This window comes from Anolis sagrei, chromosome 2 (assembly GCF_037176765.1).
Source record: "Anolis sagrei isolate rAnoSag1 chromosome 2, rAnoSag1.mat, whole genome shotgun sequence".
Classification (NCBI taxonomy): domain Eukaryota; kingdom Metazoa; phylum Chordata; class Lepidosauria; order Squamata; family Dactyloidae; genus Anolis; species Anolis sagrei.
In genome coordinates this window covers 150,220,494-150,239,573 of record NC_090022.1, presented here as the reverse complement: position 1 = coordinate 150,239,573, position 19,080 = coordinate 150,220,494, and the positions used below count along the sequence as shown (strand labels likewise).

The 19,080-nt window shown below is 39.4% G+C and overlaps 1 protein-coding gene across 4 annotated transcripts in view; it reads left to right on the top strand.

The window, feature by feature from the left end:
- The first annotated feature begins 139 nt into the window (after positions 1-139).
- The window catches only part of WRN (WRN RecQ like helicase), a 63,298-nt gene continuing 44,357 nt past the window's right edge, over positions 140-19,080 (top strand). Inside the window, exons 1-10 of one of the 4 annotated variants that reach the window (XM_060763796.2) lie at positions 140-357; positions 1,858-1,961; positions 3,707-3,806; positions 4,627-4,745; positions 6,761-6,906; positions 9,044-9,192; positions 11,152-11,301; positions 14,865-14,937; positions 15,604-15,718; positions 16,716-17,115. In XM_060763796.2, the coding sequence (XP_060619779.2) occupies positions 3,720-3,806; positions 4,627-4,745; positions 6,761-6,906; positions 9,044-9,192; positions 11,152-11,301; positions 14,865-14,937; positions 15,604-15,718; positions 16,716-17,115 (1,239 nt within the window). In that variant the 5' untranslated portion in view covers positions 140-357; positions 1,858-1,961; positions 3,707-3,719. Of the gene's footprint in view, positions 358-1,857; positions 1,962-3,706; positions 3,807-4,626; positions 4,746-6,760; positions 6,907-9,043; positions 9,193-11,151; positions 11,302-14,864; positions 14,938-15,603; positions 15,719-16,715; positions 17,116-19,080 lie in introns of those variants that run through there. The other 3 variants (XM_060763797.2, XM_060763795.2, XM_067463955.1) reach the window with 3 other exon arrangements.

The following is a 19,080-nucleotide window of genomic DNA, read 5'->3' as shown; positions in this document are numbered from 1 at the left end:
CCAGAATGCCCCGCGGCGGCTTCCTGCGGGCGCGGAAGCAGGTCGCTTCTACGGCGCGTGCGCCTCACCTCAATTCACCTTCTGGAGTTGACAGCGGCGAGAAAAGGAGGAGGAGGAGGAGGAGGAGGAGGAGGAGGGAGGGAAAGGGAGTAAGGAGGGTTGCCATGCCCGTGACGCAATTACGCTGCGACGATCTTATCGCGACGGCTTTACTGCGCGCCTGGCGGGAAAGTGTCTCTTGGAAAAGAACTTGAGGGGAACAAGCATTATCAGCTCGCGTTTGGCTACGCCTGGGCGGCAAAATAGCTGCTCTTCCTAGGCGCCCTGAAGCAACAACAAGGGTGTGCGCGCTTGGCAGTAAGTTCTCTTAGGCCCCTTCCTCACAGCTGTATAAAATCCACATTACACTGGATTCTGTGGCAGTGTGGACTCAGATAGCCCAGGGCCCTTCCACACAGCCCTATAACCCAGAATATCAAGGCAAAAAATCCCACAGTATCTGCTTTGAACTGTATTGTATGGCAGTGTGGACTCAGGGCCCTTCCACACAGCCATATAACCCAGAATATCAAGGCAGAAAATGCCACATTATCTGAGTGTGGACTCAGATAACCCAGTTCAAAGAAGATATTGTGGGATTTTCTGCCTTGAAATTCTGGGATATAGGGCTGTGTGGAAGGGCCCGGAAACACTGTAGAATTATTTATTTGCAGCATTTATATTCCGCCCTTCTCACCCCGCAGGGGACTCAGGGTGGATTACATGAGTTCAATGTAATCCGCCCATTCAATGCCAATTTTGACATACAACATATACAGACAATACAGACAGAGGCTGTTTAACTTTTTCTGGCCGCCAGGGCAGCTGTCACTTTTCATCGTCCATCTGCGACACTGATGGAGTACTTCTGCATTCCCCGCATGCTTTTTGCTGGAGTGCTTTGCTGGAGTCTTTTTTTTTATGGCCTCATAAATTAATTTAGCCTCCCCACACTTTAAGGTGGTACCTAATTTTCCTACTTGACAGATGCAACTGTCTTTCAGGTTGCAAAGGTCGACAACAGGCTACACAATTGTTTGGAAACCCACTCCAACCCGGGCTGGCTTCAAACTCATGACCTTTTGGTCAGAATGATCTTAATGCAGCTGACACTCAGCCAGCTGCGCCACAATCCCGGTGCATACCACTTTCACAACTCAATGGTATGGAATCCAGGGATTTGGGCCCCTTCCACACAGCTTAATAAAATCCACAGTGAATTGGATTATATGGCACTGTGGACTCAAATAACTCAGTTCAATCCCACAATATCTGCTTTGAACTGGGTTATCTGAGGGCCCTTCCACACAGCCTTATATCCCAGGATATCAAAGCAGGAAATCCCACTATATCTACTTTGAACTGGGTTATCTGAGTCCACACTCAGATAATGTGGGATTTCCTGCTTTGATATTCTGGGATATCGGGCTGTGTGGAAGGGCCCTCAGTGAGTCCTCTTTGCACATTCAACAATCAGGCCATCAACTTAAAGGGGAATGGCTGCCTTTTTGGCTTTGCTTTGCTTGCTTGCGCTGAAAATGAAACAGGCTTTGGGAGGCTTCCGAGGTTTACAAAATTCAGACAAAAAAGTAATGGGTAGCTTTCAATTCTTAAGTTTTTGGCGCAGGCCACACCCATGTGTCAGATATTGCATCTCAAGTACGAATTTAACAAATTTGATCTGACTTATGATGTGTAATAAAAAAATTGCATGCCCCTAATATAAGTTGGCATGACGAAAAATATGCGGACACAACTTACCTCATGAAATTCTTTCTGTATTTTAAAAATATATGATTCATTGCTTATTTCACATAGACTTGGAGATTTCGGGCAACACACAGTTTGGAAAGCTCTGCTCTAAAGGCACCAGATCCCACCTGACCTTGAAAACTAAGCAGGGCCAACCCCGGTTATTACTTGTAAGTTAAATAAATAGCATAAATATTTCACCTGTTTTAAAACTGATGTTAAAATATTTTATGAAGTGATTTTAATTGCTTTATTTTTTTTTACTGTAAACATTAAAATTTACTGTTCTTGAAAACTGCCTTGGAACATGCTGCAGGAGGGAGATGGATGACATATATACAAAATAAGTAATAAACAAAACATATACTTAGAAGAGAGGCCGCCAAGAAGTATCAAACATAGTTGGCTGTATTACAGTCAACTCCACATTTGCAAGGACTAGAGGCATAGAACCTCTGTGAAAGTAGAAAAACCACAAATCAAAAGATTTTTAACTTGAAAGGTATTTGCAGATCCTCCAGTGCAACCGGTGGCGCCCCCGTTGGAGTAGTGGGTTAAACCACTGAGCTGCTGAATTTCTTGACCGAAAGGCTGCAGGTTCGAATCCGAGGAGCGGTGTGAGCTCCTGCTGTTAGCCCTAGCTTATGCCAACCTAGCAGTTTGAAAACATGCAAATGTGAGTAGATCAATACCTACTGCTCTGGCCAGAAGGTAGCAGTGCTCCATGCAGTCATGCCGGCCACTTGACCTTGGAAGTGTCTACGGACAACGCTGGCTCTTTGGCTTAGAAATGGAGATGAGCACCAACACTCAGAGTTGGGCACAACTAGATTTAATGTCAGGGAAAAACCTTTACCTTTACTGCAACCTTATGCTGGAGGTAGACTGTAGAACTGCTCTAGAGGAGCTGCAAATGCTTAGAGAAGTGTTCTCTCTAAGTCCTCAGTAGTTGATGTTTATTGAGTTGCTCTAGAGGGCTTAGAGATTCCTAAGGACAGCATGTTAATCAAATCCAATAATAATAAAATTAACAAATGTGAAACCCACAAATGTGGAGGCTGCCTGTACCTCTGAGTATTCCTTGCTTAAGAAAACCCTATTCCATCCTACATTAAGATGCAACTTAAGGGCAGATAGGGTTAATAGCACTTACTGTTCTTCTGTGGCTTCACGTTGAGACTGACTTATGCTGAGCTTGGTAAGATTTATTCAGAAGACATAGCATGTATTGTGTTGTTTATATGTACAGGATTGGGTTACACAGCAACTAGCACAGAACAAATTCTGAATAGTTGTCCTATATCTGGATCAATGTAATTATGTGGTAGGAAGATGTGAAGAAGACAGCAAGAAGAAGAAAGAAAGGCAGTAGTAGAAGAAGCCAATCAGGACAAAGATTCTTATTCCCTGAATTCCAGTCTTTAACATTGGGAATTGTTGCAAAACTATGAGAGGGGTTGTTGGCACAGACAATTTCTGGGGACCCCCCCCCCCCCCGAATGCACACATTTAAGAAACAGTTAAAATTAGCCTTCTCCTCTTTCTCTTGCTTCACTGTACATCCAAGGAGAGATGCAAACTGCTCATGGTACAGTGCATTGCAATATCAATTTGTTATTATTATATCCTGGCTTTTTTTTTTTGTTGTGTCAGGAGCGACTTGAGAAAACTGCAAGTCGCTTCTGGTGTGAGAGGATTGGCCCAGATGTTTTGATGTGTTACCATCCTTGTGGGAGGCTTCTCTCATGTCCCCGCGTGAGGAGCTGGAGCTGTTAGAGGGAGCTCATCTGCGCTCTCCCTGGATTTGAACCTGCAACCTGTTGGTCTTAAGTCCTGGCGGCACAGGGGTTTAACGCACTGCGCCACCGGGGGCTCCTGGCCTATCTAGTAAAATGTTGTATCTTCTTTCAATTAGCATATGCATCCAGATGAATTTGTTGATGGGTTCTCCGCCAAATAAACTTCCTCATTGGATGACTGAAGAGGAAAAAGTGGATTCTGTTGCTGGCAAAAAGGTAGGTTGTACAAATACAGTATATGTCTGATTCAGAGGGGAGTTAACAGAGACAAAACAAGAGAGAAGGGCAACTCTGAAGTGTACTGCAGGCTGTTCCTCTGTATTTGGTTTCTAGTAATAAACTGCATAGACATTTTCAGTCCATTACAACTTTAGAAGTACTTACTAGTTCCTTAAAGAAATTTGCATTTCTTAGATTTATTATGTATAAAAATAATTTGTTGATTGCCATTGATTAAAGCTTAGAATTTTGATTGAAGGTGCATTGAGTATTGAAAAGACCAGGTCTACATAGTTTTGTTTAATTATTGTAAGAAAGTTCCAATAGTGATGAGAAAATTTTGAGGTCAGGGTCGGTGAAATGGGGCATTCTGTATGTTTTTGTGACCATGCTGTTGGTAGATTTAACCTTGCTGCTGAAATTTTCAGCAATTTTAGCTGAAAACAAGGCATATGGAAAATGTGTAGCATGCTTTAAAGTGAAATCTTGTTCTTAGTAGCATCCTGTAAGTATGGTTCAGTTTTTAAATACCGTATTCTGTACTCCTTCCATGTTGTCTTCTTAAATGAAATTGTGCCTTTTTGCTGTTACTGCATCACAAAAAACATAGCTATACAGTGGAAGGTCATGTACTCTGGTGGTTTGGAATGGGTATCAGTTCTCCTCCTGCCTTGGGAAGGGGCTCATCTCTGCTTCCAATAAGCAATACTCACAGATAAGAAAACCAATGCACATTGTTTCATGCAACGGTGAATGAACCATTAAATAATGTGTTAAATATGTTTTATTATAAGCTGTCTTTTTATTTTTTATGAAGCAGAAGAATTCAGCCCATCGGAGTGTCCTGGAGCAAAACCTTCCATTCTTAGAGTTCCCTGGCTCTGTCGTTTATAGCTATAATGCTAGTGATTGCTCCCTACTTGCTGAAGATATTATGTAAGAGACTAAAAAAAAAACGTTTGTGTTTTGCAGCCTTTTTTTAATATTTAAAACAGTTTACTCCTCAGATTTTCCATGCAGTATTGTTTGGTCTTTTTTGACCAAGTTATCCCTATTCAGAGCAGTGGTGTGTCTTTAGTCAATCAATTTGATATCCAATTTGATATATCATTTTGTGGGCTTTCCACTGGGATATTCAATTAAATAAATTTCTAAAGCAGTTAGAACATATGCTGTCATAAAACCTATATAATGCTATTTTGCATTTTTTTGTTGAAGCATTAGCAGAATACTCTTTGCAGTGTAGTGTTACAGTGTACTGGCCGGCATTAATGTTTGAGAAAAATGGTGGATAAGGCAGATGCATACCACATATTAAGAAATTGGGGGTTGTAAAAATGTAAAAATGTAATGACAGATACTTTTATGAAGCCTTGTTCAAACACAAAAATTATCTGGATTTAGTGTCCCTCTTTTTGGGTTATGGTGTTTTGCTAAGTTACAAACTACTGTAGCAGAAGCATGCCACTAGGAGGGGGATAGCTTTGGACTTGGCGAACTTTACCCACCAGGAAATGCATTCAGCTTTGCAGCCTAAGAGAGACACAAATTCCCATAGTGTGTGTGTGTGTGTGTGTGGGGGGGATGTTAGCAGACGTTTTGAGTCTTCTGTTATCGTTAGCTGATATTATGTGGCAATGATAAGAAATAAAAATCAACTTTGGGACAACTGTGTCACTGTTTCCAATTGGCATTGTTTTGCAGAAGCAGTTATTATAGATAGAAAAGGTAACAGTATCTTACATGTGAGGGATATGTTCTATGGATATGCAAAACCATGGAAAGTTTTGAATGCTAACTCACTAAGTTTAAGTAGTCAGCCACTTTTTGAAAATACAGGGTTCAGTAAAGAGTTATTGGGGTCTTTCTATGGCCAGGAGGAGTTCCTTTCCCCCCAATTACCTACTGCTGATTCACTTTCCTCTTGCCACTTCCCCTTATGCTTGCACAAATGTTTGAAGTTGGAAAGTCAACTTCTGGCCCAAGCATATCATAGAGTTGCATTGGAGTATCAAGAGATGTCCCCAAACACTTCTGGGAGTGGCAACCATGAGTAAGTGAAACCATGGAAAGCGAGCCAGCATATGAGGTGTCTTACTGTAATTCATTTGGACCCTGCTTCTACTATTGTCAGTTAGATTTTTTTAAAAATTGAAATCTTTTGACTTCTCAAGTCCCTTTTTTGTGATTTGTATTGCAAGTGTTATTATATAGGAAGTAATGACTTCAGTGCTTCTGAATTAAAGTTTAACTGCTTCATTTCCTCTTTGTTGCCATAGTACATTGTACATAGAGTGGGCCCTCAACTTTCGTGGGGTTTGGAATGGAGGATTCCTTTGAAAGAGGAAAAAATCATGAATATGATTAGGTCCTTCCCACAGACATGCTGCAAACATTTCCTTCAGTGGGGAGGCAGAGAGGGGAAGGTGTTGAGAGTAGCAGAAATGATGGAGGTCCAGTGAAATGAGGGAACTGGGAAGAAGGCCAAGCCAGTAGCCCCCAGAAGCTGCTCCTGGACATTACAGTTCAGTTCAGTTACGACTACACCTCTTAGCTATATTGCTGGCTAAGCAACATCTACAACAGGCATGGGCAAACTTTGGCCCTGCAGGTGTTTTGGACTTCAAGTCCCACAATTCCTATCAGCCGGTAGACTGTTAGGAATTGTGAGAGTTGAAGTCCAAAACACTTGGAGGACCAAAGTTTGCCCCATGCCTGAGCTACAAACTTCAAGTAATCAAATCTGTGGAAGTTAAATCACAGTATATGTACAGAAATGAGATATACAGTTGTGGGTTGCTTGAGGGTTTTCTTGCGGCTGCTTCTACTGCTGAACTGGCTAGTTTCTGATTTGGCAACCATTGTCTTTATGGAGGCATGATTAGCTTTTCATACTGGATCTTATAATTGATTTTTAGGAATTAAGTTTGAGATACATTTTTATCTTCTAGTTCAATGTTGCCTGATGGAGCTGTGCTAGGATTTGACATTGAATGGACGCCAGTCTATACTAAAGGAAAGGAAGGAAAGGTTGCCTTAATCCAGCTGTGCGACTCAGAAGAGAAGTGCTACCTGTTTCATATTTCTTCCATGTCAAGTCAGTACATTTCCTTTTAATTTCTAAATAAATATACTCTTCTGATTGCCCCTTGTATAACTGGATTTGTAGAATTTTAAATGAATGATTTATTTTGTAAGGTAGAAAATGGATTGCCCATTCTACTCTTCTCGAAGAGTACTTTACTCTCATTAAAAATAAATGCAAATTAAAAAACCTGAGCTACCAATAAAAGCTGAAAATTCTTTTAAACAAGCATATTAAAAACTTCATTCCTCTCATGATATTTCTATGTGGAGGGAACATACCTCCCTGGGGTATGCAACCCCCTTCTTCCCAGAATAAGCTATCCAATGTCATTCTTCTGCGTGTATAGAAGGCTGCCTATTATTTTTGTTGAAGGTGTTGTCACCGTATAGGCTGTTGTCCCAAGAGCCACTGATCTAGTACAGCTTACCACGATCATTTCTGCTGTATAATTGCTGGGATTCTGTAATATTTTTAGGGAACAAGTATCATTTTTCTTGCCGAATCACATGGAAAAGACTAGGGAATTAGTTCACTAAATGACTTTACTCTGATGGACTAGGACAGTGGTTCCCAACCTGTGGGTCCCCAGGTGTTTTGGCCTGCAACTCCCAGAAATCCCAGCCAGTTTACCAGCTGTTAGGATTTCTGGGAGCTGAAGACCAAAACATCTGGGGACCCACAGGTTGAGAACCACTGGACTAGGAGCAAGGACATCAATTTACAGCTATTTTGCTTTTCCTCAACCATTCCATTCTCAATATAGGTTTAAGACTAATAGAAATGCCTATTTCCACCCATATACTGTATTTATGAGAGTCGAATGCACACCTTTTTGGCTAAACTACATAGCCAAAAATGAGCATTAGATTCGTTTGTGCATTAGAATCGAGCACGTAAACATGCCTGTGCCCCTCCATCAGGCCGAGGTTGATGAACCCACCAGCCTCAGCCTGACAGAGGGTTGTGACTTCCCAACGGGCCTTGGTTTTGAAGGCCTCTGTCAGGGGAATGGCTTTCTCTTGCATATAGTGGAAAGGCTGAGAAGCAAGGGAACATTCAACAAGAAATTAAGGTTCACATTACACTAATTGGTGGATTAATAATAATGATAAACTTTATTTATATCCCGCCACCATCTCCCAAAAGGGACTTGGGCGGCTTACAAGGCACTACAAGAACAGTATATAATATAAATAGTACATGAGTATAAAAACAACATCACATACATGTTATAAAAACATCCACTATTAACACATCAAATAAAATAAAAAACAATTTATAATACAGAGCATCTATAGTTAAAACTAGCTGCCTTCAGATCACAACTAAAGTGCCAGAGTGTCAACCTCATATGGGCCCATTTCAGCCTACTCAAGACCAAAAGCTTGCTTAAAAATCCATGTTTCTAGGCCAGATCGGAAGGAGTCAAGGGTGGGGGCTAACCTAATCTCTTTTGGGAGTGTATTCCAGAGAAGGCCCTCTCTTTTGTTCCCACCAACCCCTCTTGAGATGGTTGGTGGCACCAAGAGAAGGGCCTCCCCTGTTGATCTCAAAGCTTGAATATTTATTTCTACTCGAATAAATATGGCAGTGCCTCTATTTTTGTGTCTCAGGTGAAAGAGAATGAATAGTAGGGATTGTAGCCCAATTTCCTCTAAAGTAGAGAAGATTATGTTCCAATTCTTCCCATCCTAGTCTCAGGGAAGCAGCAGGGATACCAGGCCAAAGAGCCCATTGGAGCTCCCAGTCTTCATCTGAACACTGTTTTAATGGCTTCTGCAGATTTTTGTTCTCAGTGTCTGAAGACTACCATTGTGGATACGGGGAACTTTCAGGAGTGGTGCATGCATATATGTCTATACCCTCATCCCCATTTACTTCTATACCTGACCAGGGCTTCTGTCATCATTCCCATCCAGCTTTTCTCTCTCTTTCTGTCTCTTCGTTACTTCTCTTTTTTGTTTATACATACGCACACTCAAGTACAGGAAGTAATTCTAACAGGGTTGTTTCGAAAACAAGAGTGGACTCACATCATCCAAAGCACTAGAGGATGCTGCGGATTGCTAGTTCCCCAGTTTTGTAAGTAGGTTGTATAAAAATGTTATTCTTAACTGAATAAACGTGTATGTTTGTATCTCTTCAGGCTTTCCAGGGGGATTGAAAAGGTTGCTTGAAGATAACAATATAAAAAAAGCTGGGGTTGGTATTGAAGGGGATAAATGGAAACTGATGCGTGATTTTGAAGTGAGATTGAGAGATCTTGTGGACCTGGCTGATCTTGCCAATGAAAAGGTAAGATATCAATCTTTACTAGGGAAGGTATGCCACAGAAAAAATATCATGGAAAGTCACTTGTGCCATGGAGCCCATATGTCATGAATATTTGGAAAAGTATAGCTAAATGCTTCTTTAGGCAGTGATAGATTAAATTTTAAATTTAATTACATAATAAAGGGAAATTAGATGTCTCACAGTGAGATTTTCTTGAAAAAGTGCCCTTGATTGGTCACATACTTCTGTCTCTTTCGGTTTTGTTTATACAACTCCATATTGTATACAACTAAGATTTTTGATCTTTGGAATCTTTAGATAATGTGAATTAATTAAGCACTGCTGTTTTTGCCAATAAAATCGGGGTAACCTGTGTCTCTGACATCACTTGCTATGAATACATTTGTAGGTTGTAAAGGCTGTGATCCTTTGTTTTCTCACCTCAAAAGAATCCTAATGAATACATTCTTACTAACCTGAGCATAGACTTGCATTTAATTGTGCTGGCAGAAGCATAAATATTCTGTCTACTTTTTGAAAATTATCAAAAGCCTACTGGTGTTGATGTTTCCCTTCCAAACCTACTCCATATTGCAGCTATTTGCTGTTACTGTCATTTGCTCCTTGTTTTCTGGTGGGGCTTGATATGTTAACTTAGCTGATACTTGCTTCTGTTCCCCAAAACCTAAAAACAGAGGTGATGAAGATAGTAGAGTTGGCAGTGGACCGATTTCAGTGGGATTTTTCACAGTTGCCCTGTCATGCTGACCCCTAATCATTATCTTGATGGGGGAAGATATAGATTTCTAATATACAGAAAATCAATTGACAAGGTTATGAATTTTGTTAAAATAACATGCTTCCTCCCTTCCAAGATGGTTCACAGTACAGATTGAAAGAAAATAGCTACAAACATCAAGAAAAGTAGAAGACAAAACAAACCTGTTTGAAACCATTGCATAAATGATCTTACTAGAAACAGCTTGAACCTAAAACCGTTTAATGGAAATAAGTCTAAAAGTGCAGCTCCTTTCATTAAAATACCATTTACAAAAACCAGTAAGGAGCCAAACAGATTGTCCAAATAAAAATGCTTTTGTCTGCCAGCAAAAAGAGAAAAGAGGTGGCTAGTTTAGTCCCATAGCTTGGTAGTTGCCACCAAGAAGGCTGTAACCTACACAAATGATATTAGGTCTGAAAGAAATCCTGCATGGAGATAGGCTCTTTTAGATAGCTTGGACACAAGTCATTAAGTATGATAGTTCATGTACGAGTTCTTTGCTTCAGAGAAACAGAACAATGTACCTTCTGTGACAAACTTTTGTCCAACATTTAGATTTATCTGGTTTATTAATTATGCAAACCTAGTTGTAGTAAAGCTGCTATGTCCTGTACTACATTTTATACTCTTTTACATTGTGTGTGTTTTGAATGTATTTTAAATTTACATTTCTCAAATAATGTTCTCATCTAGATCTGTTATTTTTCTGTAAACCCATTCCTCTGAACAAAATACAGGTTGAGCCTTCTTTACCTGAAAGGCTTAGAAGCAGAAGTATTTGGGATTTCAGATTTTTCTTCCTGGATTTGGAATCCCTGTATTTGTATAAATGTACACATTGGGGTATCTTGGAGATAGGACCCAAGTCTAAACATAAAATTCATTTATGTTTCATATACACTTTATACATATAGCTTGATACTAATACCACATTTTAATCAATTTGCGCATAAAACAAAGTTTGTTTCCTTAAACTATCAGAAAACAAAGGTTTCACTTCAACATCCGTGTAGGCAGTTGCAGATTTTTTAAGATCCTAGATTTTGGGATTCCAGATAAGGGATGCCCAATCTGTATTCTTTTTATGGTATTTATGGAATTCTTTGAACTGAACTCAGTCCTAGGGCTCCTGGGGTAACTTATTGTTGCAACTAAGAAACATTTCTTGATGAACTGAACTCTTATAATCTTATTTTTAGCTAAAATGTAAGGAGCTCTGGAGTCTGAATGACCTTGTAAAGCATCTATTCCACAAACAGCTTCTGAAAGAAAAATTGGTCCGCTGTGGTAATTGGGAAGAGTTTCCACTTACTGAGGAGCAAAAGCTATATGCAGCCACTGATGCTTATGTAAGTATCAAAAAGGCACACATTCATATTAAAGTTATATTTTTAATATAAAGTTTGAAAAGCTATTTTTGCCCAGTTTAGCTCATATGTGAACCAGGCTTTTGCTGTTCATGGTACTCATCCAAATTGGTTGAACACTTTGGAGTTGTTTTCAAAAAAGTTCCTGGTTCGTTGCAATGTGGGTAAAGGTGATTTATTGAATTGAATGAGACAAAAGCTAGTTAACAGAAAAATACTCTATTTAATTGTGACATGCCTAACAGAGAAAACATGTAAGGATGCTAGTAATGCACAGTTCTAACCCACAAATCCCTGGATTAGTGGCATAATATGCAGTGGTTTTATTTATCGTGTCAGGAGTAGACCAGACAGCTGCATTGCATTTTGCATATGCAGTGGTGCCCCAATGTAGATGTTTGGCTGAAAAAGCTCTATATTGGTAAAGTGTTTGTTTTTAATGAGAAGTAACTCCATTTAAGCCAAACCATAAGATAGGAGAAACTAAATAAGGAGTATAAATGTGGAGTTTGTTTCCAAATGATACTCAATCCAGCTGAACAAATTTTACAGGAACTGAAAAAAACGTGCTAGAGATGTGCATTCTTATGCTATAAAATCTAATTTTCTAAGCCCTGTATAGTTTTGATTTGTACGTAATAATCTACTCCTAGCAAACAATGTACTGCTACCTATAACTCATTTTTCAGGTTTTTTTAAATTTGGTTCCTTTTGAAAATAAACTCAACCAATGGCATATTTACTTGAGTACCAAGTCTAATGTGCATCTCAAATTTGAAGATATGCATTCCAAAAAAAGATTTGCTGTTGAATATGATGTGAGGCGATTGTGGCCGTTAAAAGACTGGTGGGAAGCAGTGTCCTTCTGTTAGACCTTCGTTCATCTGGAGAGGCCCTGATCTCGCTCCCGCCTCCCTCGCAGGCGCGATTGGTGGGGACGAGGGAGAGAGCCTTCTCAGTAGTGCCCACCCCTCCTCCTCCGACGCTGGAACTCACTTCCCAGGGATATCAGGCATGCCCCAACATTGGCAGTCTTTAGGAGAAGCCTGAAAACGTGGCTGTTCCTGTGTGCCTTCCTGGAATAAGAAATAATTCCCAGCAAAATGTCCTCAAATGCACTTTAACTATCAGCTTGGATTGCGCTCCCCTCACTTCTTTAAAACCCTCTTATTAGATACATCCTTCCTTGTTCATGCCCAGCGTTTATTTTTTAATTTTTAACTATTACATCTGGCCCGACCATAGGTTTTTAAATCCTTGCATGTTAATGTTTATATGTGATTTATTTAACTGTATTGTTGTTATTTTTTGTTTATTGCTTTCTTGTTTATTGATATGTTGTTGGGCTTGGCCTCATGTAAGCCGGTCCGAGTCCCTTGGGGAGATGGAGGCGGGGTATAAATAAAGTTTATTATTATGATGATGATTATTATTACTTAGGCGATCCCTTGTTTTCCGAGGAAGATTGTCTTCCAGTATTCCTGTGGGTCTGTATGTGGCTGTGGAGCCTTATTCTTGCTCTGCTTCTTCTTCTGCAATGAGGGCATTGGTATCCAGGTGGGAGGTGGTCTCGGTTGGGGTTGGCTTGACGCGCCTTCCTCTTGGCACGCTTCTCCCTTTTGCCCTCCATTCGTGCCTCTTCAAATTCTGCAGCACTGCTGGTCACAGCTGACCTCCAGCTGGAGCGCTCAAGGGCCAGGGCTTCCCAGTTCTCAGTGTCTATGCCAGAGTTTTTAAGGTTGGCTTTGAGCCCATCTTTAAATCTCTTTTCCTGTCCACCAATATTATTATTATTATTATTATTATTATTATTATTATTATTAGACCTGGTAGGAAGGTGGTTAGGAGGCCTTTCCACCAGCCATTTCATGGCCACTGTTGCCTCTCCCTCCTCTGTCCCCAGCGGGGATCTTTTGCCCAACAGTGTGGATGCGTTTAGGTGAGCAATTCTAATGCACTATCGGATCTAATGCACACCTCAATGTTAGCGATGTAATTTAGCCAAAAAGGGTGAGTGTTAGACTCAAGTCATTATGGGATTATTCAGAGACATTCTTTGTGATTTGCAGTTGAGGTTCCTAAGAATCTTTTGCATACCTTTCAGAGTTGTTTCTTTATCTTTCCTCCATATATCTGTAATTCTTTCAATGCCATCTGAAATGTTGAAGCCTTTTCAAAAAGCTTTTAATTTATTTTGTTTCGATCCAGAGCATTATCAACAAGCAGACTCTTAGAGAATTTTCTGTTATTTGCAATAATCCTCAACTGTAGCCTTGAAATAATTATGAGAGCCAAGTTGCAAATAAACTATCAGTTATCCATGTTTTTGTATTCCTCTTGTAATAAACCGGAAGGCTAAAATTTGAAATAGTTTTTAATGGCCCTAGTATTCTCTGAATAGTATGTAAGCATAAGCTTTAGCCGGCAGTTGCCAGCTGCAATAACGCCTAGCAACAGCATTAACCTATCCTTTGCAGAATTGAATCCAGGCATAGATTTTTCTTCTGTTGCAATATAAGCTCTAGCTGACATTTTCTTCTAACATAGGCCTGTTTCATCTAAATTGAAAATCTGTTGCTTTGTATAGCTCCTTTCTATAATTTTTGCAGGCCCTGCAGGATGTATTTCTGCAGCTGTGGCGTCTACGCTGCTTCTCCTTGCACTTCTATATTATGCAAATTGGACCTTGTCTTAAATATATTAAACCAGTCTTTGCTGGCCTGGTTTTTACTGCAGATGTCTTCCCTCTTTCAGGCTTCATCATATTACATAGATTTAGGGCTTTGGCTTGGATAATGCCTGTGCTTAGGGGAATATGGTGACTAGTTTGGTCTAGAATCTGCATACTTAAAAGTCTTTCCATATCAGTAATTAAGCTATCCACTTAGCTTTTGAGATTCATTTATTCTTAACTATTGTACTAACTGTTGAGCAGAGTATGCCTAGGTTTTGGCCTATGTCACTCATATGCATGCCTTCTTCTCTAAGTGTGATTGGTTCATAGCTTTTCTAATTTGAGAACCTTATGGGCTTTTTCTGCTTTATCACTGCACTTAGTTACATTATAAATATTGTATCACTTGTAAAAGTAATGCTGAATTTTGGTTTAGCATTCTTTGCAAACCAGCTTGTTGCCATTATTGTTTTCCTATCTTCTTAATTAGATACTTGGAGAGAATTTTTATTTTAAGGCATTTTAAAACTAGATATCTTACAACAATGTCTGGTACTCACATATTATTGGGACAGTGATTCTGCGGCATATTTTTAGCCCAGATTTTCAAGGAACTATACTTTGATAGACACTGAACCTATTGCATGGGTAGGATTCAGAACCTTGGATAGCTCCTATATTATGGAGGCTAAAACCTAGGGTGGAGGTCAGATGAAAGCTACTGGCCACAGTGATAACTTATTTTATCAATACATCTTCATGTGTAATGCTAAATTATTTGTCAAATATTTCTTTAAGACATACAACTTTAGATTATATTTATTTTTGAGATCTTTACCTTTTCATTGAAATTTTTTTGGCTTTGTTTCAGGCAGGCTTCCTCATTTATAAAAAGCTGATGACTATGAGCAGTGATAAGAAGTTACAAATTAGCATAGGAAAAGGTGAGTTTCAAAATAAAATATCAATATTTCAGTCATTTTTTCCCCTTTTAACATTTAAAATCTTTCTGATGTACTTTGGTGTTTATTCTTGAGAAATCTACTTCTTGTTTTCATATAATGGACATGGTTATTTTAAGGTAACTGTTTTAAATTGCTTTTAGGGTATTTGTTGTAATATTTACTTATGATTTAGTTAACTATGTGTTATTAGATTGTTTTGTTTTATTTTTCACCACAATGCTTAATTCTTCATTGTAAGCGCACTATTATGACTGCTTTATTGTGTATTATTTCGATATGTCTGTACTCACCTGAGGCATCAAATGCTTGCCTTTTTTTGTGTGTAAACCACCCTGAGTCCCTTCAGGGAGAGAGGCAGTTTAGAAATAAAGATTATTATTATTATTATTATTATTAGTATTATTATTATTATTATTATTATGGTTATGCATTCAGCCCTCTAATAACTCTCTAAAACTGGAGAGTAGTATTTATGGAAAGATGAGAACAACATCTTTCCATAATTAGAAATTGTTAAAAACTATGATTTAGAAATTAGAAATTGTCTTTAACAATTAAACTATTATTTTCTCAAGTTTCAAAGCCAGGTAGCTAGAACAGAGCATTGTGTTTGGTTAAAAATATGCTTATGTCACTTTTTAATAGATGGAATATTATTGTCAAGTGAAATAAAAAAGGAATTGGCAACGATGTCAGAGGAGATGATAGATTTGGCTGATCACCTGCCTTGCACTTTTGATAAATCCATAAATATTCAAAGGTTAGTCTTTGGTTCTTTTAATTAAAACAACCTTGTGATATACACTCTGTTAATTTGTTGTGTTTCTGAAACATTTTCATATTTTTGAATGCTCAGTGAGCTTTGTGCTTGTCATGGAACTTCTTTTCTTGAACTGGAGCTTTCCCAGCCTTATTCTTTTCTGTAGTTGGCATGCCCAGAAAATCCACTCCAGAATGTCAGGAAACCCGATACCTATGTCTCATGGGGCTCAAGCTGTGTTTCCATAATTACTGTGTGTCTTGTCATATTCAGAACTTACTAATAGAGGATAGGACCTTCTCACTTGTGGCACACAGACCAAAACAAGTGTGAATAGTTGTTTTTTTTTTTAAATGGTATTTTGGGGAGCTTGGTTTCTTTTGTCTTTCTTTTGGCGGATTGTATTTTCCAAACGATATTTTGTTGTTGATTTTAATTGTATTTCTTTAAAAAGAGAAAAAAAAATAATAAAAAAGGAAAAATATATATTTAAAAAATTGGTGACTTCCGTTCTTCTTCCTTACATTCAAATGTATTCATTTCCCCATTCTATTAGGTTTTTCTTTCCCAATTTTAGTCTACTTTTAGTTTACATATCCCTTTCTCTACTTGTCCTATAACTGGTGTTGCATCTTCATATATTCTTCAAATATTGACCAGTCTGTCATTTTCATACTTTTGCCAGTATTTTTCTTTAGCAAAAATGTAAGTTTGTCCATGTGCTTTATCTCTAATATCTTGTCTATCCAAAGTTCCTTGGCCAAGCTTTTTCATAAATTATTCTTGCTGCCATTATCAGGTAGGTAAAAATCTTTTCTTTGTTACTATTGGCAATCAGTTCCGAGTCAAACATCACCAAAAGGTAATGTTCAGGTTTCAATGTGCATTCTAATCTTAATATTATTTGACATTCTTTGTGTATCTTTCCCCAATAACTATTAACTTTTTGTACGATCACCACAGCACTTACCTACTTATGTCAACATTCCCTCATCAGAATTTCAGAAATATTGGCTGGTCTGTCAGAAAACATCAAGGTCTTAAGAAGAGTATTGTTTGTTGACTCTACCTGCCAGATGGAGCTGGGAGATGCTGAAAGTTCAGGAAAAATGACTAGAAATAAAGAGGAATTAGAAACATCTGAATTGCCCTCTAAGCTCATATCGGAGTCAAATGACCATGTAGATCATCATGTTCATTTCCAAAATGACATCCTTGAAGAGAATGAGGAAGAACTGAATAAGAAAAAACAAGCAGAAGATGTTTCAAATGAAAGGACTAAATCCACTGCAGAGCATGGATACTTAATGTCACTAGACATAACAGAATATGAACTTCAGATGTTGGAACGTCAGGCTGAGGAAGAGCTGCTGAATGAGGCTGCTTGTAAATCTGAGGTACATCTCTTAACAGATAATGTAATCTTAGATTCTACATGTATTAACCTAAGAAGCATGATATTAGGAAGGGGGTCCTTTTTAAAAATTGTCAGGTAAAAGATACCCAATTGTGTTTTCAGATGTTTTTTAAAAAAAAACCCATATCCTTTCCTATGATGGACAATCTCTGCAGTGTCATTTTTCTTTTCTATTTTTTTTTTGGGGGGGGGGGGAGAAAAAACATCCATCATCCCTTCTGGTAGCCTCTAAGAGTAGTGGGTCAGCTGGAAATTACAATTGGACCTCATCTCCAATTATGATTTTGGGATGAGGTTGTGTAGTCTGTGTCACAGTCACCCACCCTGACTTATGCCCTTTGATGTGCTGGTCCCTGCTTTCCTGCGTACTAGATATCCTATATAGGAGGTATGGACAAACCCAGGCTCGGGGGCCGGATGCAGCCCCTTGAGCTCTTTACTGAGGCCCTACTTTCTCCTTCCTTCCCTCACTTTCCCTCCCTCCTTTCCCTCTTTCTCCCTCCCTCCCTCCTTCCCTTTCGCCATTCCTCCTTCCCTCTTTTCTCCCTCCTTCCCACTCTCCCTCTTTATCCTTCCTCCCTTCCCTTCCCTTCCCTTCCCTTCCACACTTTCGTCCTTCCTTCCTTCCCTCGCTTTTGTCTTTTCTTCCTTCTCTCTTTCCTTCCTCCTTCCTTCCTTCCCTCCCTCCCTCCCTTAATTCTTCTTTCTCCCTCCCTCCCTCCTTCCTCCCCTTTCATCCTTTCATCCTTCCTTCCCTCTTTTCTCCCTTCCCTTTCTCCCTTTTTCTCCTTCCTTCCTTCCTTCCTTCCTTCCTTCCTTTTTGTCTTTTCTTTATTCTCTTTTCCCTCCCTCCCTTTCTTCCTCCATTCTCTTCCACCCTTTCTTCCATCCTTCTCTTCCTCCTTCCCTCCCTTCCTCTTGAGGGATGTTTCCCTGGGAGAAGAGGAGGCAGAAAGGGAATTTGAGAACCATGTTCCAAGATTTTAAAGGGTGTCCCATTGAGGAAGAAGAAGGGGGAAACTGATTTTCTGCTGCTCTAGAGACCGGGGCACAAGGGAGCAATGGTTTCAAATGGCAGGGAAAGAGATTGGATTGAAAGGATTAGGAAGAACTTCCTGGAGAGTGGCATAGGCTGTCTCAGAGTCTGGTAGAGCCTCCTTCTCTGGAGGCTTTTCCGCAGAGGCTGTCTGTCGGGAGTGCTTTGATTGTGCTTTCTTGCATGGCAGGGGGTTGGGCCGGATGGCCCTTGGAGGTCTCACCCAGCTCTAGGAATCTTGGATTCTATATCAGGAGTAGGAAATATGGGGTTTTGTGGATTCATTTTTTCTCTCTCCCATCCATCATCTCATCTGACAAAGACCAACCATTCGGGATCCAAACATTTACTGTCTTTCCCTCACTTTCTGCCTCAGAAAGACAAGAGGAAGGGGAGGAAAGGTCAGGGAGTGGACTTGGGGAGAGCCCCTTCCCACCTGGCCCGCCCACCATGCAGCCCCAAGTTAGAAGGTTTGCCCATGCCTGCTAGATAGTCTTCAAAGAAATACTTGCATCTGTCACTTTGAATAGAAAAAGGATACTAACAAGAAAGGAATATAGCAGGTGTTTAAGACATCAGTTCATCTGAAAACTTGAATTAACTCCATGACTGCTCAGTTGGTCTTAAGACCACAATCACTCTTCCTCCTCCATATTTACTGTCTTGAGATAGTTCTTCTTTAAGATTTAAAAGTAATATTCCCACTAATAAAAGTCTTTTTGGTTATCTAGAAAAGAGATCAAAGATAAAAATTTAAAAAATCTTAGTAATTATAATTTGAAAAAAAAAGCTAAATTATGTTTGTAGAGTAAAGATGAGGTTACCTGGCCTTCCAGATGTGATTGGATTGTAGTTTCCATCATGCCTAGCCTCAGTGTGGGTGATGAGTGATGATGGAGATTGCTTTCC